This window comes from Crocuta crocuta, unplaced genomic scaffold (genome assembly GCF_008692635.1).
Source record: "Crocuta crocuta isolate KB4526 unplaced genomic scaffold, BGI_CrCroc_1.0 scaffold156, whole genome shotgun sequence".
NCBI classification, from domain to species: Eukaryota; Metazoa; Chordata; class Mammalia; order Carnivora; family Hyaenidae; genus Crocuta; species Crocuta crocuta.
In genome coordinates this window covers 2,273,130-2,300,663 of record NW_027531308.1, presented here as the reverse complement: position 1 = coordinate 2,300,663, position 27,534 = coordinate 2,273,130, and the positions used below count along the sequence as shown (strand labels likewise).

Here is a 27,534-nt window from a genome sequence, read left to right as displayed (position 1 = left end):
TACTAGCACACTTTGTCTACCCGGAATGCACACTGGAGTCACCTGGGGAGCTTATAAAAGTACCAATTCTCAGACATTCTGATTTTCCCATAGAGCTTGGTTTTTAATGACTGGATTAAGAGCTAATGTGGGGCGCCTGGGTGGCTTAGTCGGTTAAGCGTCCGACTTTCGCTTAGGTCATGATCTCGCGGTTCGTGGGTTTGAGCCCCGCGTCGGGCTCTGTGCTGACTGCCAGCTCAGAGCCTGGAGCCTGTTTCAGTCTGTGACTCCCTCTCTCTCTGACCCTCCCCTGCTCACGCTGTCTCTCTCTCTCTCCTAGAAATAAATAAAAAAACATTAAAAAAAAAAAAGAGCTAATGTAAAAATGGTCATGATTTTGTATTTTTATCCTCCTTTATTTGTAAGGTCATGGTCTTTTCCATCATACTCCTTTAAGGCAGACCAACAATATTATTCCATTCTCCCCTCACATTGCCATTTGAATCAATACTTATAATCAATACTTACAAAGGAAAAGGAGATAAGGAAGGAAGCCTGAGAGAATGGGAGCAGTGGAGAATGGAGGAAAGAAAAAGCATCAAGAGCAAGCTTGACCTAAGGGATTCTGTGCATATGTGAGAAAAAGAAAACCAAGGAAAGACAGCTGTGGGTTGAGTGTTGATACACTCCACACACCTTGTTTCCTTCTATTTTCACAAGTACCCTGTATGATGGGTACTAATTTTCCTATTTTACCCATGAGGAACAGAGACTCAACAGGGTTTACATAACTTTCTTAAGCTTATACATTTTTACTTTGTGCTCTACACCATATGAAACACTTTCCAAGACTTATTTTTATCAACCCTCACAATTGCTTGAATTTTGCACCAGTATTCCAGTTTTAGACAGGTGAAATCACTTACCTGAACATGCATACCTAATAAAAGGTCAAAGTGGAATTTTAGCCGAGGAAGGACCTTGTCATCCCAAATGTCTTGACTTTTAACTCTATGCTCCCTTATATGAAGAAACTGAGATGGAATTAGGTCTATATGCTATCACAGTGCAAAGGAAGAAGTTTGCATCATACAGAAAGGAGCGTCACTTAGGGAAGGGCTTAGAGAAGAACAGAGAAGATGAGACACCAGAAGACATCGGTTGGCAGTTATGAATGTCATTGCCCTGGAGCGACCTATGTGGAGCTCCATACCTGACTCAGAGAAGTGGAAAAAGGGGGGAAAAAGTCATGACTTCTATTCTTAAAGACTCAAGAATATAAATAGGCACTATGTGCATGAGAACACAAATGGAAAAATGACACCTTATAAAGAGAGGCAATTAAAATGCACACGTGCTAAGAACACTGCTGAAACTAAACTGGGGGCCTGGAGGCAGGGAGTGTTAGCCTGGGGATTGAGGATGAACTGGAAAGTAAGGTGAGCTGGTGGGAAAGAAGGGATGGGCAGGAGAGATGCTTTGAAGATGGCTATGTGAGGAGCAGAGGATGTTGACTTTGCTAGGATGAGATGCAGTTGAGAACTGACTCAAGATATGGCAAAAGATGAGGGCTGTAGGTCACAGAGGTGAAAAACTGAGAGACACCACCAGAGTCCTGAGAACTATTGAGTGCATATAAAATGCCCTGCCCAACAGGCAGAGGATCAAGACTCCAGATGGGCTGAGCAACCATATTCTCCAACCAGAGTTAGGGATGACGTTACAGGGTATGGAGTCTGATGTTACTCAAAGTGTAGTCATTGGACCAGAAGCACACACATCGTCACTGAACTTGCTAAAAATTCAATCTCTCAGAACCCACCTCACCCCTGAATTAGGATCTGCATTTTAACAAGATACCCAGGTATTTGCATACACATTGACGTTTATCGAGTGCTGAAAGGGGGGTGCATAAGAGATGAGTTGCCTTTTGTCAAGCATGGGAAAGAACTATGCCCAGAATGCTAAGGAACCAGAGTTTTGTCAAAGAGAGAAGAGGCTTTTTGATGTTTGTTGTGCTTCCCTAACATTACTCAGTCCTGCTAGAATATGGAACTTCATGAAAGAGGAAAGGTGAGTCCTAACATGTGAAACAGTAGAATACATGGGTTAACGTGAGTGACTTAAGGATACTTGGCTGATTCTGGCTGCTGTCACCTTATTATCAAGCACAAAAGTTCTACAAAGGCCAGAAAGAGGCCCATGGGAAGAGCTGTCTGAAGAATGAGAAGGGAACACGGTGCAATGCAGGTAGCCAAGAGAGAGAGAACCAGCTCCAAGCCTTTCGAGTTGGTTGTTCAATATTTCAAATTGGTGGTGGCTTCAAGTTGGCTGTGGTGAGAGTATTTCTACCACAGGAGTCAACACACACTATGAGTCCAGACTTTGTATTTTTCAGAGAGCCTGTTTATCAGCACACCGCTGTGGGAGAGTAGACAAGACCAAGGACAAAGTCCTGGAGTTGGTGTGTATGACGTATGAAAGGAGAAATTCAGGAAAGGAGAAGACAAGGGACGTCCTTTAAAAGTATGCTAGAAAATGTTGCTAGAGATACCTCGTTCCAAACTCATGGCAGTGACTGGAATTCATCCGACGCCTTCATTTTTAGAACTTTTCACAGGCCTGTCTCAAGAGTGGAAGTTCTTTGAAGGTTCAAAGAGGATGGAGAAGATGTGAAGTAGTGTGGAGAATAAAATTCTGAACTGACCAGAAAAACATATAAAGATGACTGGGCAGCAGCTTCTTCATGGAGTAAAATGTCCCTGTAAGTTTTTATATGCTGGGATATAAGCCTAGAGAAAGTAGATGGTGGGTTCATCTGGGGTGGGGACTTTTCCTCAATCACATGGATATTGCATTTAATATTAATAATGATACTTCTGGTGGCTTACATTTACCTTTATGTTTCTGATATTATCATTATAATTTTGGTTGAAAACCAAGTTTCTTTTTTTTGTTTTTAATGTTTATCTATTTTAGAGAGAGCACGTGCCCATGAGCAGGGGAGGAGCAGAGAGAGAGCGGAACAGAGGATCTGAAACAGGCTCTACACTGACCCCAGAGAGCCCAATATGGGGCTCGAATTCACAAACCGGGAGATCATGACCTGAGTCAGATGCTTACCCAACTGAGCCACCCAGGTACCCTGAAAAACAAGTTTGTGATGAAGAAGTATACCATTGGAAGGCATCTCTCTCTTTTTATTTAAACTGTTAAATGTATTTAATAAGCCTCATCTCCAAATTTCTCTGCTTCAGCCAGGCCACCCTCATTAGTTTCAGTTGAAAGCATCTTGAACTTCCCCAACTTTCTGGCTTTCTTTTTTTGTGCGTCTTATTTGCAATGCCATTCTTGTTCCTGTCCTCCTGTTGCACTCTACCCAGACCTTCAGACCAAATACTACCTCTTCCAGGAAGTCTTCTCTGATCACTCCACCTATAGGAAACTCTTTCCCCATTCAACACAGATAGTCTGGGCAAAATCCTTGGGGATTGTGTCTTATACCTTCTTCAAATGAGTATTAATTAGGAGATGTGGCCTATCTATTGCAGAGTTCCGGCTATGGAGACATAGGACAGTCACCTACATAAAAGCACTTGATAAAAATAGTAACATATTTTTCCATTTACAATTTTTTTCTCCAATGTCAAATTCCTTAGTAAGCCCGCTAAGTATGCTTCCAATGTGTCAGTTAGCATTCTTCTCTGACTCTGTTCTTTTTTTAAAATTTTTTTAATGTTTTATTTATTTCTGAAAAAGGGAGAGAGAGAGACAGCATGAGCAGGGGAGGGTCAGAGAGAGAGAGAGATACAGAATTCAAAACAGGTCCCAGGCTCTGAGTTGTCAGTACAGAGCCCGATGCAGGGCTCAAACCCACAAACCGTGAGATCATGACCTGAGCCAAAGTCAGACGCTTAACCAACTGAGCCACCCAGGCGTCCCTCTGTCTCTCTGTTCTAAAACTGGAGCTGAAGGGGCGCCTGGGTGGCTTGGTTGGTTAAGCGTCAGACTTTCGCTTAGGTCATGATCTCGCGGTTCGTGGGTTCGAGCCCCGCGTCGGGCTCTGTGCTGACTGCCAGCTCAGAGCCTGGAGCCTGTTTCAGAGTCTGTGTCTCCCTCTCTCTCTGACCCTGCCCTGCTCACGCTGTCTCTCTCTCTCTCTCCTAGAAATAAATAAAAATATTTAAAAAAAATAAAATAAAACTGGAGCTGGAGAAGTAGCAATGACACCAGTGCCCCACCCTTTCATCATGGCACCAGCTCAGGCCCCCAGAAGGGATCAACTGATTTGGGTTCCAATCTAAATCTTTGCTTGAGATGATCAAATTGCATAAAACCTAATTTAAGTAACCAAGAATACTGTGCATTTATAACACAATAAGCTTACCCTTACAGGGCTGAAGGGAAAAATAAATATCTTGATAATCCCAAATGAGTCTCTAACTAGCTCAACAGAACTGGGGCGAAGGGAGCAAAACAAATATTCAGGGAGACCCCACCACCACTACCACCACTCCAGGGCACTCCAGGACCTCGGGCAGCACAGTTGGGAGGCAGGGTGTCCAAATCATGCAGACACTTGTCTTACGTATGGCACTTTTTCCTTGAAGAGAGGGCTTTTTTCGGGGTTTTTTGTTTGTTTGTTTGTTTTTAACCTCCTGGTGCCTCATGAAATGCTTACTCTATCCTTTCACACACGGATGTGACCAGATCTCTGGAAGAGCGTCTAATTATAAACATGGTGTTTATTTTCCTGGCCCTGTGTCATTTGACTTTCTTTTCATTTATATGAAATAGGAGACATCAGTTTTGAAGACTTGCTGACACTTTAATGAAAAGAACTTTGGTTGTGAGTTGGTTGCCTTTTATCTCTATTTCCATGTATTTTCTCAAATTGACTTTGGAGGTGAGACTGGCATCCTACTTTCCACTAGAAAAAGTCCGTAAATCAGTACAGGATAGGAATCTGGCCCTTACTGTGAAGGCAGGGCAGAGTGACAAGTCCAGCATAGGCCTCTGATAGGATTTTTCCCTCCTTTGTTTGGTCAAGGTTAAATTGTTTTCCATTGTATTGACACAGTGTTTATGTAAGCACCCTAAGCCCATGGCAGAAACTATGTATCCCTTTCTGTCCTTTCCTCAGTTTTCAGGGACCTTAAATTTTTTTTTTCCAGTGTAACAACAGAATTCGTCACAGGATAAGAATTCTTTCTCAGTTCATGGCTCAGAAAATATATAATCCTGGGGCGCCTGGGTGGCTTAGTCAGTTAAGTGTCTGACTTTCGCTTAGGTCATGATTTCGCTTAGGTTCATGGGTTCGGGCCCCGTGTCGGGCTCTGTGCTGACTGCCAGCTCAGAGCCTGGCGCCTATTTCAGTCTGTGACTCCCTCTCTCTCTGACCCTCCCCTGCTCACGCTGTCTCTCTCTCTCTCTCCTAGAAATAAATAAAACATTTAAAAAAAAAAGAAAGAAAATATATAATCCTTTGTTTTTCGAGGCCAAATTCTTAGGGTGTTTTTTTTTTCTTTGCATGCAAGCATTCTTAGTAATCAAAATACAGAATAAACATTCCTTTTTAAGATGGACAAAAATGAAGTTCTTAAGGACATTTCATTTTTTTTAGCTTTACTCAATCAAAATTGTCACTCATTAGTAGGCTCTGGGGGAGATATGCACTATGGTTCCTGCCCTTTGGAAACCTACATTTCAAAAGGAGAGAAAGGATGAGCACAAAGAAGATATTAAAGGCACCTGACTGAAGTCCAAGTATGTCTGATCTCTAGTGTACATAGGAGAAGCAACCTGTATCTGCCTAGAAGATGGGAGTTGGGGAGAGCTGGAACTGGCTAGGGATGAAGGCACAGGAAGGACTTTATTCTTGTTTGGAAGTCAAGTTGGCGTGGTGTTGTTGGAAAGATTTTTTAACAGGGAGTGCCAACAGAGATTAGAAGAAAAGGAGAAACATGATTTGGCAGGAAAGATTGGAGATGATATTTTGGACAGAGGGCTAAGTGTATGACTGGGGCAGGGGGAGAGACAGAGAGTCTTGGAGATGAAGTTGGTACGGCTATCTGGCTAAAGAGGTAAAATCCTGAAGTCAAGGGGCAGAGAACAACAAGGCAAATGCTACGTTAATAAAACACTTCCTTGACTTTATTTGGTATTATCCATTTTTAAATTTTAGTCATTCCACTGTTCTGTGTTGGCAGTTCATTGTCAGTTTAACTTGCACTTCCCTATTGAGATTGAGATTGACTGCACTTTCAAATGTTGATTGGCCACTGGGTTACCTCTTTCGTGTAGTGCCTATCTAAGTCTTTTGCCCATTTTTATATTGGCTTGTCTATTTTTTTTTATCAATTTATAGGAATGCTTTATATAGCCTGAATCTGAGCCCATTGTAGGATGTATGTATTGCAAATATTTCTCCCCAGTATTTTTTCCCCTAACAGAGTCTTTATTGAAGCAAAGTTGTTGTTATTTCTTTATGGTTAGTGTTTTCTGTATAAGAAATCTTTGCCTAGGGGTGCCTGGGTGCCTCAGTTAGTTAAGTGCCAGACTGGGTCTCAGCTCAAGTCTTGATCTCACAGTTGTGAGTTTGAGCCCCACATCCTGCTCTGAGCTGACAGCACAGAGTCTGCTTGGGATTCTGTGTGTCCTTCTCTCTGCCCCTTAGTTGCTTGTGTTCTCTCTCTCTCTCTCTCTCTCAAAAGAAATAAATAAAATTATATACATATATGTATATATATGGAAAGAATCTTTGCCTATGCAAAAGTAATCAACATATTATCCTGTTATATTCTAAGAACTTAAACCTTTAAACTCACCTGTTTAGATCTGCAATTTGCTTAGAGTTGAATTTTGTATATGGTGTGAGATGGGGTCAAGATTCATTGCTTTCTTCATATGGTTGTTCGATTGACCCAACACCATTTATTAAAAAGATCCTCACTTTCTCAATATTGTTCAAGTTGGCATTTGTCAAAATCAAGTATATATTTATGTATGGGTCAATTTTTGAACTATTTGTCTGAACTTGCACAAATACAACATTCTATATCCATGGCTTTGTCATAACTCTTGCTATCCAGTAGGGCAAGTCCTTGAAGTTATCTTAGCCATTCTTGGCCCTTTACACTTCTATGTAATTTTAGAATTAGTGTTCCCATACACACAGACAGACACACACTGCTAGTAATTGGATGGATTGCATTAAATCTAAAAATCAACTTGGGTTGAATTGACAGTGTTATAATGTTGAATCTTCTGACTCATAAGTGTGACATATCTCTCCATTTATTTAGGTCTTCTTTAACTTACTGCACTAATATTTTGTAATGTTATCTGTAGCAGTTTTATATATATTTAGTTGGATCTAATCCTGGGTATAGATGTTTTCTGATGCTGTTTTAAATGGTAGATTTCACATATTATCTTTTCACTTGTTTAGTGTTGACATGTAGAGATAAAGTTGACTTTTGTATTTTGTCCTTTCATTCACTTTGCTATTATTCACTTACTAAATTAAATAGTTCTACTATAAATCCTTTTGTATTTTTTATAGTTATTATTAATGACAGCTTTGTTTCTTCCTTTCTAATTCTTATGCCTTTTATGTATATTTCTTGTACCACTGGTAAAATATAAAATAGAAGTGATAATAAGAAACATCTGTGTCTTATTCATAATCTCAGGGAACAAGCAATAAAATATGTTGTTGTAGATTTATTGTAAATACCCTTTATTAGATTAAGGATTTTCTTTCTATTTCTACTTTGCTAACAGTTTTTACTATGAATAGGTGTTAACTTTCATCAAATGTGTTTTCCTTATATATCGAACAGATCATACGATTATTCTGCTATATTCCATTAATGTGCTGAATTATATGAACTGAATTTTAGGTGTTAAACCAGCCAGGCATTCTTTTATTCTCTTTGCTTTGATCTGAATATATTTTACCAGCCTACCCTAAAACTCACTAACCCTTTCTTTGTGTCAGTTTGTTCTTAACGTCATCTGTTGCATTATTAATTTGTTATATGTTTAGTTTTAGCATTTCATGTGATCCTTTTTAATAGATTACAGTTCTTTGATGAAATTTTCTATTTTGCCATATATTTTCCTGACTATATTAATAAGTGTTTTAAAACATATCTATCATGTAAGTCAGTTAACTTCAGTATCTGGATCTCCTGATGGTCTCTTTCCATTGTCCATTTTTTTCTTATGGGTTTTCAATTATGTGGTCTTGCCAAGTACTGCTTTATATATTTTATGTACCAAGCATTATGTATGAAAACCTGTAGAGACAATTTAAAGCTTACAAGATGTTAGACTCCTCCAGAGGGTATGTATTTTTGATTTTGACAGACAAGGCCAATCGCTTTAAACTATCCTGGGATTGAGCTGACTCAAAGTCTGTTTACTGTCCATCTGTCTTGACCTCTAAGGTGTAGCCTATTGTGGGTCTCAGCTGAAGGCCTGGACTATTTACCAGGGCCACTCTTCTTGCCAGACCCTATGCTCCAACTCTGTCTCTCCCCCACCCCAGCCCATGTGTAGCCAAAGTTGAGGACAACTGGCCTAGATCTTTGTTTGCTTGATAACTCTTATCTGTAAAACTATCACTGTTCCCTTCCCCTCTTTCACATATTCTTGCCATTTTTAGGTTCTCACCTCTTTCGCATTTCCAAGAGTCACTGGGGGTGTTTCTCCCAGGCACTCTGGGTAAAGTACGGACTGTGCTACTCTGGCCAATGCCAGCCCCGTCCACTCTGGCCATCATTTGCACAGCCTTTATCACTGGCTCCTGACCGCCAACATTCAGGCTTCACAGATGCCATCTGGTGCTGCATCTCAGGCTAAGCTTCAGTCACTGTTCAGCTGTGGATCTGGACCAGAGCAGGAGAGTAACTTCCCACCCTTTAAGTTCTGTTCTGTTACTGTGTGCTCCCAGCTGAGGCCCTCAGCTCCTGAGTGTTAGGGGACAACTCTGTTTGTTTGCAGAATATGCCCTCTGCTTCCAAGTGTTCACTTGCTCCTGGAGTAGTTCAGTTGGAATGTTGTAAATAGCTACCATGCTGTTAATTGGAAACATCAGTGCTCTCCAATCTTCAGATCCTGTTGCTGAGTCCACTCCCTGTGCCAGATTCCACCTTAAGTAGGTATCAGTTCTCCTTTGAGGCTCTTTTCATCACCATGAGGCTTCCCTACTGTCATCAGCACCTGATTCATCAGACATGCCCGTGAACACTGGAACCACTGCAGCCCCAATGGCGCCTAACTTCACATGCCAGACCTCTATTGGGTCAGCCAGTACTTCTGCTATAAATATAGGAAACGTGATATGTTTAGTGGAACTATTTAAATTTCATAAGCTATGATCACCTGAATATAAGAACTAATTCATTCAGAATCAAACTGATTGGAAAACTCAAAACACTGAATTTTGGTACCACTTATACTTGACTTTTAATACTTTTATATTTTGAGATAATTATAGATTGTACAAAATAATCCAGAGATCTCCTACACTTTTATCCAGTGTCCCCCCAATGGCAACAACTTGTATAACTATAGCACAATATCACAACTAGCTAATTGACATTGATATAATCCATCAGTATGTTCAGCTATCACCAGTTTTAGTTTTACATGCACTCATGTATATGTCTGTCTATTTAGTGCTAGGCAATTTTATCACATACACGGATTCACATGGCCACCAAAATACAGAACAGTTTAATCTGTTCTATAAGAACCTTCATGCCACCCTGGTGACACCACCCTAGTGGGAGGTGAGGAACTCTGCCTGCTTCCAACGGGCAGGAAATGGAGGATCAGTCCCACCAATATGACTGGGCAGGAGAACTGGAGCCCCTCCATTGGCTTTTGCAGGGAGAGAGGGCGAGGAGGAAGATCAGCTCCCTATTCTGCCCCACTGAACCTAGAGAGAGGGGGAGACAATTCTGTATGAATGTTTGTCCAAAGTAGGGCAAGATTGCCAAAAAGACTTTCTATGGCTGACGCCACTCCTTTGTTGGTTCTTTGAGTAGCAGGAACAGATGTTTCTCATAGCTTACTTTATCCCTGCCTAGGTGGCTCCAGGATGGAAGCTACTATAGTACCCAGCCTGGGCTATATGGGAGGCAGTAAAGAAACTAGATTCCTCACCATGTCATTTCTCAAGTCCCAGAGTCCCTAGGTAGTCTACCTTCATCTTTCCTCCTTTGAGTTTTCCTATGTCTGTCTGATATATTATGTCACAGTTGTAACAAGGAACACCTGGAAGGTGTAGGGTGCTCCATCCTGGCCAGAACCAGAGGTCTGATCTATATTTGATTTTTAAGAGAAAATAGATAAATAGATAGCAAATATGTTGATACTAACAGTTAACTCATGGAAGTAACTTTTCAGAAGGTTGTAATCTTAGTTTAGCTCATTATTCTATGTCTGTCAATATTCTATGTCTCATAGATATGCATGTGTCACATACCTTGGCACATGACAAGAATTTGTGTTCAAAATGAGAATATTCTGTAAATAACTTCTAAAGCATCAAAGAAAATGAAATTATCTTCTCTGCAGTTTTGTGTGACTGTATTTAGATGAGTTTAATTCTCTAAACAATGGTTGTTTTCCACTGTGTCAGAAACCCAATACCTAGCCAATCTGGCTAAAAGAGATTGTATTGCACATAGACATCTTGGAGCAGAATTAGATAACTGACCAAATATGAGGACAGTTTTAAAAACAGCACCACTGGTGAACAATATCTGAAACATCTCTCAGAGAGGCGATGTCTTTCTTCAAAAATGTAGAGGTTATTATTTATAAACCTCCACTGGGTAAGCGAGACAAAAAGATGCTAGACTTTAAGCAAGAGGATGTTAAATTAGATTTTTTTCCTCCTTTCTGAAATTTATAAAAATTAATACATGCTTCTGGAAAAATATTAAGTAATACATAAATATAAAATAGAAAATGTGATAGGTCCCTTCCTCTTTTGCACTTCAACATCCTCTCCTCTGGGTAATAGATTGTCTAGAAATAGACTTCTGCACCCTCAGGAAAAGAGCTCTTCTCATTGGGCAGAGGACCCAGGAAGAAGATGGCTTTATCCATCTTCTTGGGTGGTGGAGAGATGGGCCCAGCATGAACCTTTTGTGGCAGTTATAAATATTGCATATCTAAATAGATTGTAACTAAAGAAGAGGACACCCTTCTTGTTCTTCCAAGGAATGTTCTCACCTGAAGTCTGTGCAGTAGTTCTTGAGGGTATTTCTTTGGTGAAATAATACTTTACATTGTTACCTCCTTTTGGTAAAGCTTGAGATTTTTCTGATAATTTTTCAAAGCCACATCATGGTTTCATGGCTGATTCATTTCCATTCTCAGTTATTGAAGGCTGGCTCTTCTCTCTGAAATTCCAGAAGCACCTAGCCCTAGTTATTTATGTGAGGACCAGCATCCACACTCAACAGCTTGAGAAGGCTCCTCGGTTGTTCTTATTTTGGAGTAACCATCTCTGTTTCCCTCCCCTAGTTAATACAGATCACTGGTTTTAGGCAAAGCCTTTATCTTTATTATTTTTCTAATTTATGACATTAAATTAGAGGCTGTGGGAGTTGGGGGCAGATGAATCGGTTATCTGTAGCCCTAACCAAGAGGAACTGGGAAATACTGATCATACAGTTACCGTAAACATGTTCCCCCAAACAACAGTTTTCCAGCTCCCCACATAAAGACAGCTTTCAGCAACATATTTATATGGTCAAGTTTTATGTTCGTAATAGAACTCTGTTTTTAGATTGCAATTTTGAAAGAGCTCGACAGCTGAGTTGGAAAATAACACCTGCCCTCTAAAATATATAAGTGAGATATAGATGGTATAGTTTTAAGAGCAGACCCTCCTCCCAATTTGGCATTCTTTGGCTCCAGCTGTTGACTAGAGATAATTTAGATTATAATAGTGAAGCCAAGACATACTTTAAATGTAAATTCCTTGCATTGCATGTGTCTCTTTGAAGAACAAGTGGACATTCTTGCAAACTACCAGAATAGGAGGCTGTCTTTCCTCAGTCCCGCGCCTGTTAAGTAGATATGGAAGCCAAGGCCTCATGAATTTTATATCACATTTAGTTTTATTTTAGGGATGCTAAAATATAGGGCTTAAAAAACTCAGCCAGACATGTCTTTTTCTTTGTACTTTTCTGGTCAGTGTTTTCCGGTTTGCCACAATAAGTACATATTGTTTTGTGATGGGGGAAATGTTATTCTATATTTCTAGTTACACTTATCATGATATAAAGAGGAATATCAAAGCAATATAATATTTGCAGTGGGATGAAAGAAACCGTCAGACGTATGCCAGTCTTCCGGGATTCCTGGCTGCCTGTTTAGTGATCACTCTGATTTCAAATATTCTCTCCACTGTCTCCAGAGTTCAATCTTATATGTTTATTCATCCATCCTTTGTTTTGTCCCACAAAACTTTTATGGCAGCTTACAAAGATAGTTGACAGTTAATAATGAAAGACAAAGAAAAATGAGAAGTTCAAGTGGGTATGTAAAACGGACTATAATGATTTGTAATCACATTAACAAATGGACCATATGGGTGGTTTTCTAAGATTTCTCTTAGCCCCACCCAAAGAAACACCTGGTGAGTCACTAGATTCAGGATCTACAGGATCAAAACAAACTAGTTACTTGACAGCAGTGCTACTGTTTTGTGTGTGTGTGTGTGTGTGTGTGTGTGTGTGTGTGTGTGTGTAAGTTTATTTATTTATTTTGGGGAGAGAGAGTGAGCATGGGGGAGGGGATGAGAGAGAGGGAGAGAGAGAGAATCCCAAGCAGGCTCTGCTCTGTCAGCTCAGAGCCCAGTGCTGTGTTTGAACTCACAAATCGTGATTATGACCTGAGCCAAAACCGAGTCAGATGGTTATCTGAGCCACCGCTGAAGTGCTGTTGTTGGTACCAGAGCCAGCAAGAAAATTTTTCTAAGAGCCTCAGAGAAAAGACAGTGTCCTTTGGTGAACACTGGTGATAATATTTTTGCATTCGAGGCAGTGGTACCTCAGTTTGTGACAGAGGCAGTCTGCTTCTTACACATCCCCTCAGTAGAAGCTGGCGACATCACCTCAAAGGGCAGTTCTGTGGACTCTGCAGCTGGTGGCCCATCTCGCTTCATCTAGAAAGCTTCTAGTGGACCACGTACCTGCATAAGGTCTCAAGTTAGTGCACGGCCCCCAGCCTGTGCTCAGGAAACATTAGTGATTAGTATTCCTACTGCTGTTATTGTGTGTCGAATGAATGCCCAGCCTTTCATGGGGAGGAGATGGGCTCCGTGGAGTGCAGGTGAATAAAAAGCAGCTGTCATCTCTGAGCTCACAGATCTCACCTACACGGTCTCTCTGACACGTGTACAGACATGAAACCCGGTCAAGCTTAGGTTGCGCAATGCACACCTGGGCTCTCCAGGAAAGGCAGGCTTGTTCCAGGTAACACTTGAAAAACTGAAACTCCATAAATAGAGTTATTGCTGGTGTGGGGAGCAAGCCAAATCTGAGCTAAGAGAAACACCTTCCAGGCAGAAACCTGTGAGCATCAGCATTTCATTCTTGGAGGGCACAGTCCTTTTAAGGAATTAAAAAAGCCTATTAGAAATCCTTTGTGATTTCCTGGACTTACAACAGGATAGAAGGGAGTGAAAATGCAGCTTTTAGATTGTTAGATCCATGTGACTCCAAGATCCAGAAGAATCCTCCACCCCCACCCCCTGCTTCCTCGTCTCCCTTCCTCCTTGCTTTGTCCTCCTTTTCAAAATCTCATTAAATGGTTCATCACTGTTGGTCCTATCATGTCAGAAGGCAGCCACTGCCAGAATCGGCCAAGAGCAGAATCCGTGGAGAGTTGAAATGCCCTTCCCCTGGAGTCATCTCTTTGGTGGTTGCGCGTGAAATATGGGAAAGCATGTGGCGGAGATTAGGCATACCTCGGTATTGAGTTCCGAGCACCAGGATGTGTGGGGGCCCCACGCAATCCTCACAGTCACATCACTTTCTTCTTTTAATGAAAACTGAAACCCAGCTCCAGCCAGAGGGCAGTGGGAGTGAACAAATGTGTAGGGAAAGAAAATAGAAATCTTTCAGAAAGCTGGCTCCCCGACCTTTGGTGTGGTCTAGAAAGAGCCTCTCCCTCCCTCCTTGCCCAGGAATGCAGGAGGGGCCGCAGGGGCAGTGGGGAGGGCTCGTGGGGAGGAATTAAGTGTGGCTCAGTCTGTTTCTGGCTTCTCTGTAAATACTGCGACACCTCCAATGGAGGAACAGCTGAGATAAGTGACTGCTAATCCCCCAGTGCCCGGAGGAGGCTGGCCGCTCCCTTCCAGATCCCGGCAGATGGTGGACCAAACAGGCTTCCCTCGAGGCAAGGGCAGCGGGAACTATCCCACCTTCTGTTCCTTCAGCTTGCCCTGTATGTCTGCCTCATGGCCTGTCCCTGCCCAGAAGGGCCTCAAGGGCCCTTGAGAGCCCTGGGGACATACCCTGGCTTTCCCTCCCGCCGGGATGCTCAAGGTCGGCCAAGCTGGACTCCTGCCAGGGCTGGCAGCTTGGGCAGCACTGAGCAGAGAGCTCCATGGGGGAAACAGCCAGGCCGTGTGGCCAAGGTTCTCCCTCCGAGAATCACCTGGGAAAGAGAGGCGGTGACTTATTTAAATGCAGACTCAGTCTCCCAGGGTGTAACCTGGGAAGTTGAATTTCTACTAGGCAGTCCCTGTAATTTGGCTGCAAGTGGTTCTAATGTTCCACTCTGAGAAACAGCAGCCCAGGTAGAGTCTGGGAAGGCATTTCGGGTAGTGGTCAGAACAGGGCACAGTCAGGTGTCTGGATGTGAATCTTCACTTTTCCCTTTGCTCATCTCAGTGACCTCTGGCAAAACAGGTACAATGGTTCCCTGCCTCAGAGAATATAGACCAGTCTTTCTCACGCTGCAGGACACAGCCACTCCTGGCTTTTGAAGTCACTTTAATCCAAATTTGTATCAAAAAATGAAATTGGGAGATTGGTTGCACAACAATGTGAATATACTTAACACTGCTGAGCTGTACAAGTTTAAGTGGTTAAGATGGTAAATTATAGGTTATGCATATTTTGCCACAAAAAAAAAAAAAGGAATATCTAGGCTGCACCACAGAGGACAGGTTATTTGTACATACTTAAGTAAATGTGACAGAAGCCAATCTTAATTTTCAAATTAAATGGATCCCTCAAAAATTGTATCAAATGAAAAGCAGGGGGTACCTGGGTGGCTTACTCATTAAGCAACTGACTTTGGCTCAGGACATGACCTCACAGTTTGTAAGTTTGAGTCCCACATCAGGTCAGCATGAGCCCTGCTTTGGGTAAAAACATGAGCCCTGGGTGAGCCCCTCTTCTCTCTCTCTGTCTCTCTCTCTCTGTCTCTCTCTTTCTCTTTCTCTCTCTCTCTCTCTCTCTCCTCCCTCTTTTTCTCTGCCCCTTACTCACTTGTGCACACTCTCTATCTCAAGTGTGCGCTAAAAAAAAGAAAAGAAAAAGAAAATCAGTCATTGAATCTTACTTTCCCATTGACTTATATTTTAAAGTATATGAAATAGGGTTCAGAGTTTTAAAATGTGGAAATTGAGCAGTATTACAATTAATAAATATTGAACTATCATACATCTTTAAGGGGAAAAAAAAGTGTTCTTTGTTGCCATAACACAATGCATATGAAAATACATTTTGTTTTATTTATTTAATGTTTATTTATTCTTGAGAGAGAGCACAAGCAGGGCAGGGGCAGAGAGAGGGGAACAGAGGACCCAAAGCAGGCTCTGCGCTGGCAGCAGCCAGCCCGATGTGGGGCTTCAACTCATGAACTGTGAGATAATGACCTGAGGGAAAGTTGAATAGTCAACCCACTGAGCCACGTAGGGGCTCCTACATTTTGTTTTGAATGAGAGAGAAATGAAACTGTTTTAAGAACATTTTAAGGGGTTAGATTCTCTTATGAAACTGGTCTCAGTGCTCCACCCACCTACCCACCCCCACCAGAGCAGACTGATCCCAAGGTGGGCCAGCTGGAATTGGCCTCCTGTGCCCTGGAAGTATTTGAAAAGGCTTCAGGTCAGTAACTGTGGTGTGCTCAGTGATCAGCTGGACTTTTCCAGGAGTTCCCTTTGCATATATGGCAGTAAGCCTGGAAATCTGCCATCTGCCACCCCAGGTCGAAACTTGCTTTCACACAAATGTTCACAAATTTCAGTCCTAGTCTACTTTAAAGACAATGAAGTTATACTTCTTCAAGAAGGCTTTGGGGTGCCTGCGTGGCTCATGACTGCCTGAGCATCAGACTTCAGCTCAGGTCAGGGCCTTGCAGTTTGTGAGTTCAAGCCCCGTGTTGGGCTCTGTGCTAACAAATAGCTCAGAGCCTGGAGGCTGCTTCAGATTCTGTATCTCCCTCTCTTCTCCCCCTCCCCTGCTCATGCTCTTTCTCTCTCTGTCTCTCAAAAATAAATAGGGGTTAAAAAACAAACAAAAAAGGACTCTCTCTGACCTCTCTTTCGGATCCCTCTTTTCATGACTGTCCCGTGATTCCCTCCTTTGTCACCCCAGCATGCACCATAAGTGGCTCTGACTTTTCTATAACTGCCCTGGAGTATACACTGCTCTGTTTTACTTATCACTGCATCCCTGTTAGTAGCACAGTTCTTGTCCCATAAATATTTGCTGAATCAATAAGTGAATGAAATTGACCCAATTCTTCAAAAGAAAAAGCTACTGCTGCCTCCAAGAGTATCCCTATTCCTGAACTGTAACAGAGAAAATTTGCTTTGTATCTTCTATGTGGATTCTATCACGTGTCCCTAATTAATAGACCCTGCCAGAAAAGAGTTATTGTTATTGTGTCCTTTTTCAGAGGGGAAAATTGAGGCTCAGGAAAGTGAAGTGATTTGCCCAAGACCAAATGCACCAGAAGTAACAGAGGTCAGGATTTGAACCCAGGGCTGTCTGTCTATAACACCAGTCCCATTTCTCCTTTTTCTTAGTTTTTCTGCAACTGCTTGAGCTGAGACAGCTCCGCTCTTTGCATCCTGTCAATGGCATTTTCATTGTCAAAGGCATTTTGTGTGGGAGCAAGCATGATCGCAGCCAGACCCCTCACCTGGCTCCATCACCCAGCTGCCCCCACAGTTTCTTCTCCAGACCAACCCAAACATGGTTGGGGAGCTCAGCGGGGAGAGCCCAACATTCCCTAGTCTGGACAAGTATCTAATCAGTAGACCTCCTCAGCATATCAATCCAAGACCACTCTAGAGATGAATGCCTGTGCCCAGTTTTCTATTTTTAACTGGTGTGAGCGGGAGGGGAAACACAAGCACTAAAAATCAAAGTGCCAGTCAAGAACCCAGAACACAGGGCACCCCAGAGCAAATCTGTGATCTGCGTGTGTCCTTTTTAGGTCTCTCTGTTCCTTTCTCCTCTTCCCAGTTCATGTCATCTCTCTGTTCCCTTCTCTAAAGTCCCAAGATGTAGCCCTTCCACATCTGTTTCCATGAAAGAGCTGATATCATTTATACCACTGCTTCTCACACTCTAGTGTACCTAGGAGTCAACTGGGCATCTTGCCAATTCTGATTCAGTAGTTCAAGGGGTGGGGGTGGGGTGGAGGCGAGGCTCTGCTTTTCTAACTCTGCTCTCCTGTGGTGTGTGCGTTTGGTTGAAGCTGCTGTTATCTCCTTGACAAGAATATTTGCTCTTTCAGTCTTGTCTCCACTTGGAATAAAGGCCTTTGCCCCCAGTTTACAGATGTTCATCTATCCACCAACAAGTGCACACGCTACTTTTGGCATTCCTTCCTTCTTTCGCTTTGGCAGCAGGGGATCCTTTTCTAGCCTGAAGACAGGAGTCTGAATTTGAGCAAAACCTTGGCAGCAGGAGGAGAGCCACCTGCTATCTGTGCTGGGGGAAACCTGGCCTCTTTTCCAGCAAGACTTGGCCAGGATCTCACTGTGGTTCTTCTGAGCCTCTTCCCTAGCCAGACCCTAAGCCATGCATGAGCTGGGGGTCAGGGTGGTCTTGATTAATCTCAGCTTTCTGACCTAGAGGAGCGTGGCCCCGGCAACCTGAATCAAGTCACCCAGGCCGGTGGGGACCAGACCAGAAGGGTGACCTGTCCCAGATGCCCCTTTTCTGGCCACCCAAATGTGCTGGTGTGGTGCCTTTAGGGCCCACGAGGACTGTCAGGGCTCCAGTCGTGGAAGAAGAAAAGCTGCTGTCACTCCTTTGCTGTCCTGGTCCAGCTGTCAGGACCCCTCAGCAGAGGGCAGAGAGCCAAGCCTTCCGGCTTGTGTGTGGCTTATTGTCTCGGGCTGGCGGGGCTGTGGAGGAACAAACCCACAGCACACCCAGGGTGCACCTCCATCCAAGAAGGGGGAGGAGGTGGGCTGGCGTCACTCAGTCTTCCCCTGCTCCCCTCCCTTCGCCGCCCGCCCCTCCCTAGCTCCCTATTTGGCCATCCCCCTGGTTGCCCCCTCCCCTTCCTTACATGGTCTGGGAGCCCCCTGGCTGATCCTCTCCCCTGCCCTTGGCTCCATGAATGGCCTGGGCGCTCCTCAGTGGTGCGAAGGCGACCAAATAAGGCAAGGTGGCCGNGCCGCCACCTTTTTTTTTTATTTTCTTTCTTTCCTTCTTTAAAAAAAAAACCAAACTTCGCGATTTGGTTCTAACTTCTATTGCCCTGGGTCATCACAAGAGAGTGGCGCGCAGAACGCGAACCCTGCGGCCCCTGCTCCCACGGGGCGTTAGGGGTTCCCCGCTCTTGTACGCGCTTCCCTCCAGCTGGGGACCGGGCATGGGGGTGTGGCTGGGGCCCAGGGGGGCTCTCAGTTCGTGGAAAGGCAAACTTGTGAAGGGCTGGGGAGGACTTGCTGCGGGGTGACGGTACCTCCCTTGCCCCCAGGACAGAGAGTGACTCCCGGCCAGGAGCCTGGATGAGTTCCTCTCCCCTACTCTATGCACATCCCCCTCGACCTCCTCAGCCTCTCCCCACCCTTCCTCTTCTGCCCTGACGGGAAGGGAGGCGGCGGGCGTTCTCTCCGTCGCCCCCGACCCCTCCTCTGCTCTGCCCCTTCCACCGGCCGCAGGCAGTGAGCACGGGCCGCCGGGTTCTCCCATCTGCAGACCCCGCTGAAGCTGTGCCAGGATGTGTGACGACGAGGAGACCACTGCTCTTGTGTGCGACAACGGCTCTGGGCTGGTGAAGGCGGGTTTCGCTGGGGATGACGCGCCCCGTGCAGTCTTCCCTTCCATCGTGGGCCGCCCGCGCCACCAGGTAAACCTCCCGCCCCGACTGGCCTGCTTTTACGCGGGGCAGTCCGCAGCCGCACTCTGCACCCCTGCCTGTCTCCTCCTCAGTCCAGCAATCCAGGAAATGTTCATTTCCTCACCTGACACCCCTGTTTCATGAACTGCTTAGGTCAAATAAGGTAAAGATGGATTAGCCTCAAATCCAAGCCAAGACAGACAATACTCACACCACCAGCAACACAGCACCTAAGTACAACGGGGCCCCTTTCCACCTTGCAGGGGACACAGCTCTCCAAGGGGCCCACTCCTTGTATGAAAAGTCAGCGGCTTCTTTCCTCCACTCCGCACCTGTATTTTTAGTACTCCGGGTCTTCTCTGCCCCTTCTACGCTTCAGTTTTTCCCTTAGCCTCCCTTTTCAGTCCTGTTCAAAACTTACACGATATAACTTCTCTCAACCAACCAGGACCCAACCCACATTCCTCCCTCTGTTCACAGCCAGCTTTCTGGGCTCCCCAAGGATGTAATCTATCTGCTTCCTGGCTGCTGCATTTTTAGAAGCCAGGCGTGACAGAGGCAGCAAGTGCCATGGTGATAGTGACATACCACCTTGTTTATTAAAAGAAATGCCACGCTCCCTGGCTTTGCCACATGCCTGTCCAGACAGGCTGCCAGGGCTGGAGAGCTGTATGCCTCCATGCTGGTGACTGATGGGTACTGCAGGCCAGCTCTGGGCAGGCTGGATTTTGCTTGTGGAGTGATAATGGCATATCAGTCCATCTTTTTATGTCCACTTGATGAATGTCAAAATCTTTTCTTAGGAGAAATACGAGGTGTCATCAGTTCAGTCATTTATATTCCAGTTGACATGGGTGATGGACTTAATAATTTAATGAAGGCATTATGGTATTTTTAAAATGAGGTGAGGCTGTACTTCTTGGGTGAGGTAGCTTCATTCCCCTTTCCCCAGTTATATTTTAAAGAATAGAATTATACCTGGGGAGTGGGGGTTGGGGTTGAGAGAAGGAAGTAGACTGATTTTAAATGATATTTCTACATTGGGGTAAAATTCTATTTATTATTATTATTGGTATTTATAAGATGTTCCTTGACTTGGCCAGTTAAATGTGAATTTATAAGACATCAGTTATATTCCCAAAATAGTGGAAGCTTGACTTTCCCATCTTTTTCGTCTTCTAGGGAGTCATGGTGGGTATGGGTCAGAAGGACTCCTACGTGGGTGATGAGGCCCAGAGCAAGCGAGGTATCCTGACTCTCAAATACCCCATTGAACACGGCATCATCACCAACTGGGATGACATGGAGAAGATCTGGCATCATACCTTCTACAACGAGCTCCGTGTAGCCCCTGAGGAGCACCCCACTCTGCTCACTGAGGCCCCCCTGAACCCTAAGGCCAACCGTGAGAAGATGACCCAGATCATGTTTGAGACCTTCAATGTCCCTGCCATGTATGTGGCCATCCAGGCGGTACTGTCCCTGTATGCTTCTGGCCGCACCACAGGTATGTTAGGGCTGTGGAGATAGTCACTGATTAAGCGCATTCCTAAGGCACTGACCTTGCTATGAATCAGCCTTCCCAGTTGAGAAAAGAATGATCCCTTCCCTCACACTCCCTGAGAGAGAGGTAACAACAGTTTCAGATCACATGCATTTCTGAGAGATGAGACCACATGGAGTCAGAGCCTTACCTTTCCTAAAGTAGGTGATGTCACATATTAAGGCTCCTCGCAATGTGTTCCATACCATCACCATCCCTGGGCAGACATCTTCAAGGAGAACCAATGTTTCCTATGGGGTCTGAGTCAAAAAAGAGAGAACACGTGCTTGTTGGATGGGAGGAAAGAAAACCATGGCTCGAGACTTACATAATGTGCTAATGGCTGATAAAAGGGCTGGTCATTTGAAAGTGTCCTGGGGAAATTTTTCTACTACAATATTTAAAAGGGTGAGCTGTTGCTGGCTTCAGATTTAGCACTCATTATGCTCATTTTTATTCTTTGTGTGTAAGGAATCTAATTTTATCTGGATCCATGCCCAGTGCTAGTATCTTTTAGCCAAGATTGGAAGTAGGCTTTGACACAAATGAAGCAGTGATGTCCTTGGGAATTTACTTTGTTCTTGTCTATATCTCCCAACAGGCATTGTTCTGGACTCTGGGGACGGTGTAACTCACAACGTTCCCATCTATGAGGGCTACGCTTTGCCCCATGCCATCATGCGTCTGGATCTGGCTGGTCGGGATCTCACTGACTACCTCATGAAGATCCTCACTGAGCGTGGCTACTCCTTTGTCACCACTGGTAAGTGTGTGTGTGTGTATGTGTCTCCTCTGCTCCAGCATCGTGTCTGCTGTTTTCCTCCACCACAGAATCTGCCTACGCCATCCTTCAGAACTTGACCGTGATAACCTTTATATCTGCAGCTGAACGTGAAATTGTCCGTGACATTAAAGAGAAGCTGTGCTATGTGGCCCTGGATTTTGAGAATGAAATGGCCACAGCTGCCTCTTCCTCCTCCCTGGAGAAGAGTTATGAGCTTCCCGATGGCCAAGTCATCACTATTGGCAACGAGCGCTTCCGCTGCCCTGAGACACTCTTCCAGCCCTCCTTCATCGGTGAGTTGTAGGGTCTGGTACACATGCACAGCTTTTCTCTAGAAATATGGGGTGCCCCAGAGTAAAATCTTTTCTAATTAAGAAGGATTAAGAAGCCCTTGAGTTAAAAGAAGTCATAGCTTAGAGACCCACGCAGCTCAGCATCAGAGCCTGATGGCCCATTACAAGGATGGCCATACTGTTCTGTTGCAGTGATATGATAAAGGATGTCACACTGACTTCATGTCCAAATAAAGGCTCTGACAGAATAGTAATTGAATAATCTGTATCTGCAGGAAAGGAATGATTACTCAGAAGTGCTGACTTATTCCAGTAAGTTGTCCAAGTAGCTGGACTTCCCTCTGAAGTTACTCATTAAATGCAACAATAGTCCTACTCATAGTAATAACTAGACCCTTGCATTTCACCAAACATCTTTCCTCAGGAATGTCTTCTAAGAGGAAGCTTGTCAGGATCTTATTTAGGTTCACAAATAAAAATTGCATTAATGTTAATGTATGTCTCACCCTTTCCAAATAAATCTCCGTACATCTGATGGTTACTGCAAGTGTTCACTCCAAACAGGTGCTAAACACAGTTGTTTGTGTCTTGGCAGTCTGTTGGGGACTGGCTGTCAGCACTTTTAGACACACCTGTTCCACAAATGCCTTGCAGTGTATCTTATAGAGGAGCATATGTTTCAGAGACAAATGGGAGACAAATGTGTTTATCAACACAAAGGAGTCCTGTTTTCTTCCCTCCACCCTGGGCCCCCAGCCTGAGTGCACTCGCTACCTATTTCTAGGTATGGAATCTGCAGGCATCCATGAAACAACTTACAATAGCATCATGAAGTGTGACATTGATATCCGCAAGGACCTGTATGCCAACAATGTCTTATCTGGAGGTACCACCATGTACCCTGGTATTGCTGATCGCATGCAAAAGGAAATAACTGCCCTGGCCCCCAGCACCATGAAGATTAAGGTAAAGAATTCCTGCAGGTGGGAGAGCCAAGGCAGGTCTTAGTATTATAAGTAGAACTCACATTTTGCTTCCTGTCTCCTGTAAACTTTTCCTCTTAGCTTTTCTAGCACTCGTTTCGACATAGGAGACTCTAAAAACATTTTGAAGCAGTAGATAATAATAAATCTTGGAAGGAAAAAAAAAACCTAAATCTTTGAACATATTTTACAAGTCCCCAGCTTTTGGACTGTCCTCTATCATATATACAGCTTGTTGCCACACTATACTCTAGTTCAGGGAAGTGGGGCAATTCTATTTTGAAGAGCCTTTGATAAGGGAAACCATGAAATAAAGGACAGTGCATAAAACTTGATTCAGCCATATTAATTTCTGGCATGAAATATCTCACATTATGATGAATTCTAACTCATTTTTTTTTCGGTGAATCTCTCTCTCCAGCATGTTGCTGGCTCTGTTGCCTGGAATGTCAGAGTTCACTGAAAGTTTTTGTTCTCTTTCTACAGATTATTGCTCCCCCTGAGCGTAAGTACTCTGTCTGGATCGGGGGCTCCATCCTGGCCTCCCTGTCCACCTTCCAGCAGATGTGGATTAGCAAGCAAGAGTATGATGAGGCAGGCCCGTCCATCGTCCACCGCAAATGCTTCTGAGGTGCCTTCTCTCTTAGTCTACCCTACCTTACATTCAGGATGACAGTATTATGCTTCTTGGAGTCTTCTGAACTACCCTCCCTTATCTCTCATCAATCATTGTACAGTTTGTTTACACATGTGCAATTTATTTGTGCTTCTAATATTTATTGCTTTATAAATAAACCAGACCCGGACTTGCAACATACAAAAGTCTCTCATCTTTCCTTTTCTGGTAGGCCTGGGGTGGGGCCAGGGTCTGCTTACTTCAGTCTGTGAATTCATATATTGGTGGCTTTTACCCCATGAGCACTGTAATATTCCAGTAGCACAAAGTTAATCCGATGAATTAGTGTGACATTTAGCTGGGAATTAACACTACTTAATATCAGTTCTACACTTTGTGACAGAATCTTGAATGGATTTCACATGTGAAAAGTAGATTAACTTCGGCTCCACATAAGCGAGAAATAAAATCGGATTTCACAGTTCTTTAAGATTAGTTACTGTGGATGACAGTGGAAGTCGTCTTCCTATAGTCTCCCGTTGTTTTTATAACTTTGTAGAAACCACATAGACATTGGTAATGGGGAAGTTTTAAGTGAGTCAGCTTAAATTCTCAACGCTGGACTCCTCAGTTGTCCTTCTAGGGGCTATGCATGTTAATGGTGAAACACTGAGGCTGGCTCACGGTTAAGCCCGGTCACGTCCAATTCTAAATACCCCCTAAAGAAAGCAAGCCCATTCTGCATGTTCAAAATAAATGTGAGAAAACAGGCACCAGATCCTTTTGCCTCAACAGTAATTACCTTGTGGGACATAAGTCTTCAGTCTTCCTATCTTTGAAATCTTGGGATTTGGGGTTGAATGTCGTGAATGCTATGAAGTCTGAAGGATCAAGGGGAGGGGAAAGCCACGGTATTCCTTTTATTTCATTCTGGACTCTGCAACTTATGCTGTGGGGGGATCCTGGGGGCAGCATCCAAAGGAGTCGGTCATGCTCTGTCCTTGAGGGCTCACATACACTATGTGTACAGTCCCAATGTGTGTGGCCTGGGAGGCTTCAAGGAGATGGACACAGGTCTGGGTCTTGAAGAATGGTGAAGAAGTACAGAGGTGAGGAGTGCCTGGGTGCCTCAGTTGGTTAAGTGTCCAACTTCGGCTCAGGTCATGATCTCACAGTTCATGAGTTTGAGCCCCACATTGGACTCCACACTAACAGCATGGAGCCTGTTTGGGCTTCTTCCTCTCTCTCCATCTCTCTGTGCCCCCTCTCCCACTAGTGCATGCTCGCTCACTCTCTCTCTCTCTCTCTCTGTCTCAAAAACATAAATAAACTTAAAAAAAAAAAGAATTACAGAGGTGAGCAGAGTGGGCAGGAAATCTCAGCAGAAGGAAATGGGGCAGAAGCTAGCAAACAAGACACCGGGCAGGCTGGTGGGTGCTGATGACTTAAGAAATGACTTTGGAAAGGTAAATTTCCACTTAATTGCAAAAGCTCTAAAATTTTTCGTTTTCAAGTTACTTGTTCATGATCTGTTGGAGCATTTGAATGGATGTTATTTAAACTTAAATATTGATGAGGGAATCAAGACAGAAAGATTAAGCTGCTAGTGCAGTGTTAACAGTTTGTGGAATACCCAAGCTAGGAAGCCAGATTTTTTGACATCTAGTGTTCCTCAAAACCATCTTTAGTCATAAACCTGTAGTTTTAAACTATACTCATAATGTTATGAACACACAGACATAAAGCTTCAGTCCTGGTCTTTGTGCATTCTATCGCATACCCTTTTGGGAGTCTGGATTCAAAATTTCGAGTGTTTGGAGCTTATCAGACATCTTTAGCAAAGCTCCCAATGTCATTACCAAAAGTATCTCATCTTCTTTGCCTAAGGAGTCAGAGTTTAGAGCTCCATGTTGAGCATAGATGAATGGAAGTCCTTTTCTGCATTACTGCATTAAGCATTAAAAAATAAATAAACCTGGTGTCATTTCATACCCCCCACCTCCAATGGTATCCCGTAGCACGGATAGATTGGCTTAAAAGCTAGGTATCGACCAAGGAGATGGATTTGGGGCATATGTGAGAAGATGTGATTTAACCAGTCTCTAGTCCTTTTTTTTTTATCATCTACTAAATTGAGTACATAAGTATTATGAATTTTATCCTAGGATATATAATGAATACTTCAACTTTAGACAACTGGCTTGGCTACTATCTATGGTTCTTTCCACGTATGAATGAAAAGGGAATAGATATTGTTTTTTCTACTTCAAAGTATAAGTTTTTGGAATCAACTTCTGATATATGCATAAGAAGTAATAAGCACATAGATCTTGTTGAATTCTGAGGTTTTCTTATCTTTGCTTGGTGATACGTGTAAGATATTAAAACAGCTAAATATTCTCATAATTGTTCTTCAGGAAGACACTGAGGCATTAAAGTTTTTTTTTTAAGGCCATCTTCACATGTGTAAAATATTTGAGAGATCTATAGTGAATGTGTCTTTGGTTAAGATGCAATGTAAATAACCTATAGAGATTATGATATCACTTCTCAGTTTATAATGCAAAGAGTATTTTTATTAATTTCTAACATCCCAAACACCATTTTTGCATTTTTCTTAACAATGGTCATCTCTTAGCAATGGTCATATGTAAATGAGATTAAATAATCAAAAGAATATGGAACACCTGGGTGGCTCAGTTGGTTAAGCATCTGACTCTTCATTTCAGATCAGGTCATGATCTCTCGGTTTGTTGAGTTTGAGCCCTGCAAACTGGCAGTGCAGAGCCTGCTTGGAATTCTCTCTCCCTCTCTCTCTGCCCCTCCCCTGCTCTCTCTCTCTCAAAAATAAATAAATTAAAATTTTTATTTATTTATTTATTTTAAATTTATANGAGTCTCTTATGTTTTGTCCCCCTCCCTGTGTTTATATTATTTTTGCTTCCCTCCCTTATGTTCATCTGTTCTGTGTCTTAAGGTCCTCATATGAGTGAAGTCATATGATATTGATCTTTCTCAGACTAATTTCACTTAGCATAATATCCTCTAGTTCCATTCATATAGTTCCAAATGGCAAGATTCCATTCTTGTTGATTGCTGAGTAATACTCCATTGTGTGTGTGTGTGTGTGTATCACATCATCTTTATCCATTCATCTATTGATGGACATTTGCTCTTTTCATACTTTGGCTATTATTGATAGTGCTGCTATAAACATTAGGGTACACGTGCTTCTTTGAAACAGTATTCCTGTATCCCTTGGATAAATACCTAGTAGTACAATTGCTGGGTCATAGGGTAGATCTATTTGTAATTTTTTGAGCACCCTCCATACTGTTTTCCAGAATGGCTGCACCAGTTTGCATGCCCACCAGCAGTGCAAAAGAGATCCTCTTTCTCCGCATCCTCGCCAACATCTGTTGTTCAGTGCAAAAGAGATCCTCTTTCTCCGCATCCTCGCCAACATCTGTTGTTCAGTGCAAAAGAGATCCTCTTTCTCCGCATCCTCGCCAACATCTGTTGTTATCTAAGTTGTTAATGTTAGGAATTCTGACAGGCATGAGGTGGTCTCTCATTGTGGTTTTGATTGTATTTTCCTGATGATGAGTAATGTTGAACATTTTTTCATGTGTCAGTCGGCCATCTGGATGTCTTCTTTGGAGAAGTGTCTATTCATGTCTTTTGCCCATTTCTTCACTGGATTATTTGTTTTTTGGGTGTTTAGTTTGAATTTTTTAATGTTTATTTACTTTGGAGATAGAGAAACAGAGTGTGAGCAGGGAGGGGTCAGAGAGAGACACACAGAATCCGAAGCAGGCTCCAGGCTCTGAGCTGTCAGCACAGAGCCTGATGCGGGGCTTGAACTCACAAACTATGAGATCATGACCTGAGCTGAATTCAGACGCTTAACTGACTGAACGACCCAGGTGCCCCATGGGTGTTTAGTTTGATAAGTTCTTTATAGATTTTGGATACTAACCCTTTAT

General features: G+C 43.3%; 1 protein-coding gene and 1 long non-coding RNA gene across 2 annotated transcripts in view; one reads left to right on the top strand and one right to left on the bottom strand.

Annotated features, from left to right (window-relative positions):
- Positions 1-9,694: 9,694 nt before the first annotated feature.
- The window catches only part of LOC144237933 (uncharacterized), a 30,567-nt gene continuing 12,727 nt past the window's right edge, over positions 9,695-27,534 (bottom strand). The window contains exons 2-4 of the long non-coding RNA XR_013336966.1: positions 21,024-21,132; positions 11,233-11,402; positions 9,695-9,928 (exon numbers count right to left, since the gene is read on the bottom strand). This is a non-coding gene — a long non-coding RNA (uncharacterized LOC144237933). The remainder of the gene's footprint in view (positions 9,929-11,232; positions 11,403-21,023; positions 21,133-27,534) is intronic.
- Positions 19,156-23,740, top strand: ACTC1 (actin alpha cardiac muscle 1). The gene is made up of 6 exons (XM_077771644.1): positions 19,156-19,338; positions 20,512-20,836; positions 21,474-21,635; positions 21,758-21,949; positions 22,734-22,915; positions 23,419-23,740. Exons 1-6 carry the CDS (start codon positions 19,210-19,212, stop codon positions 23,560-23,562), a joined length of 1,134 nt encoding a protein of 377 aa, XP_077627770.1. The 5' UTR covers positions 19,156-19,209; the 3' UTR covers positions 23,563-23,740.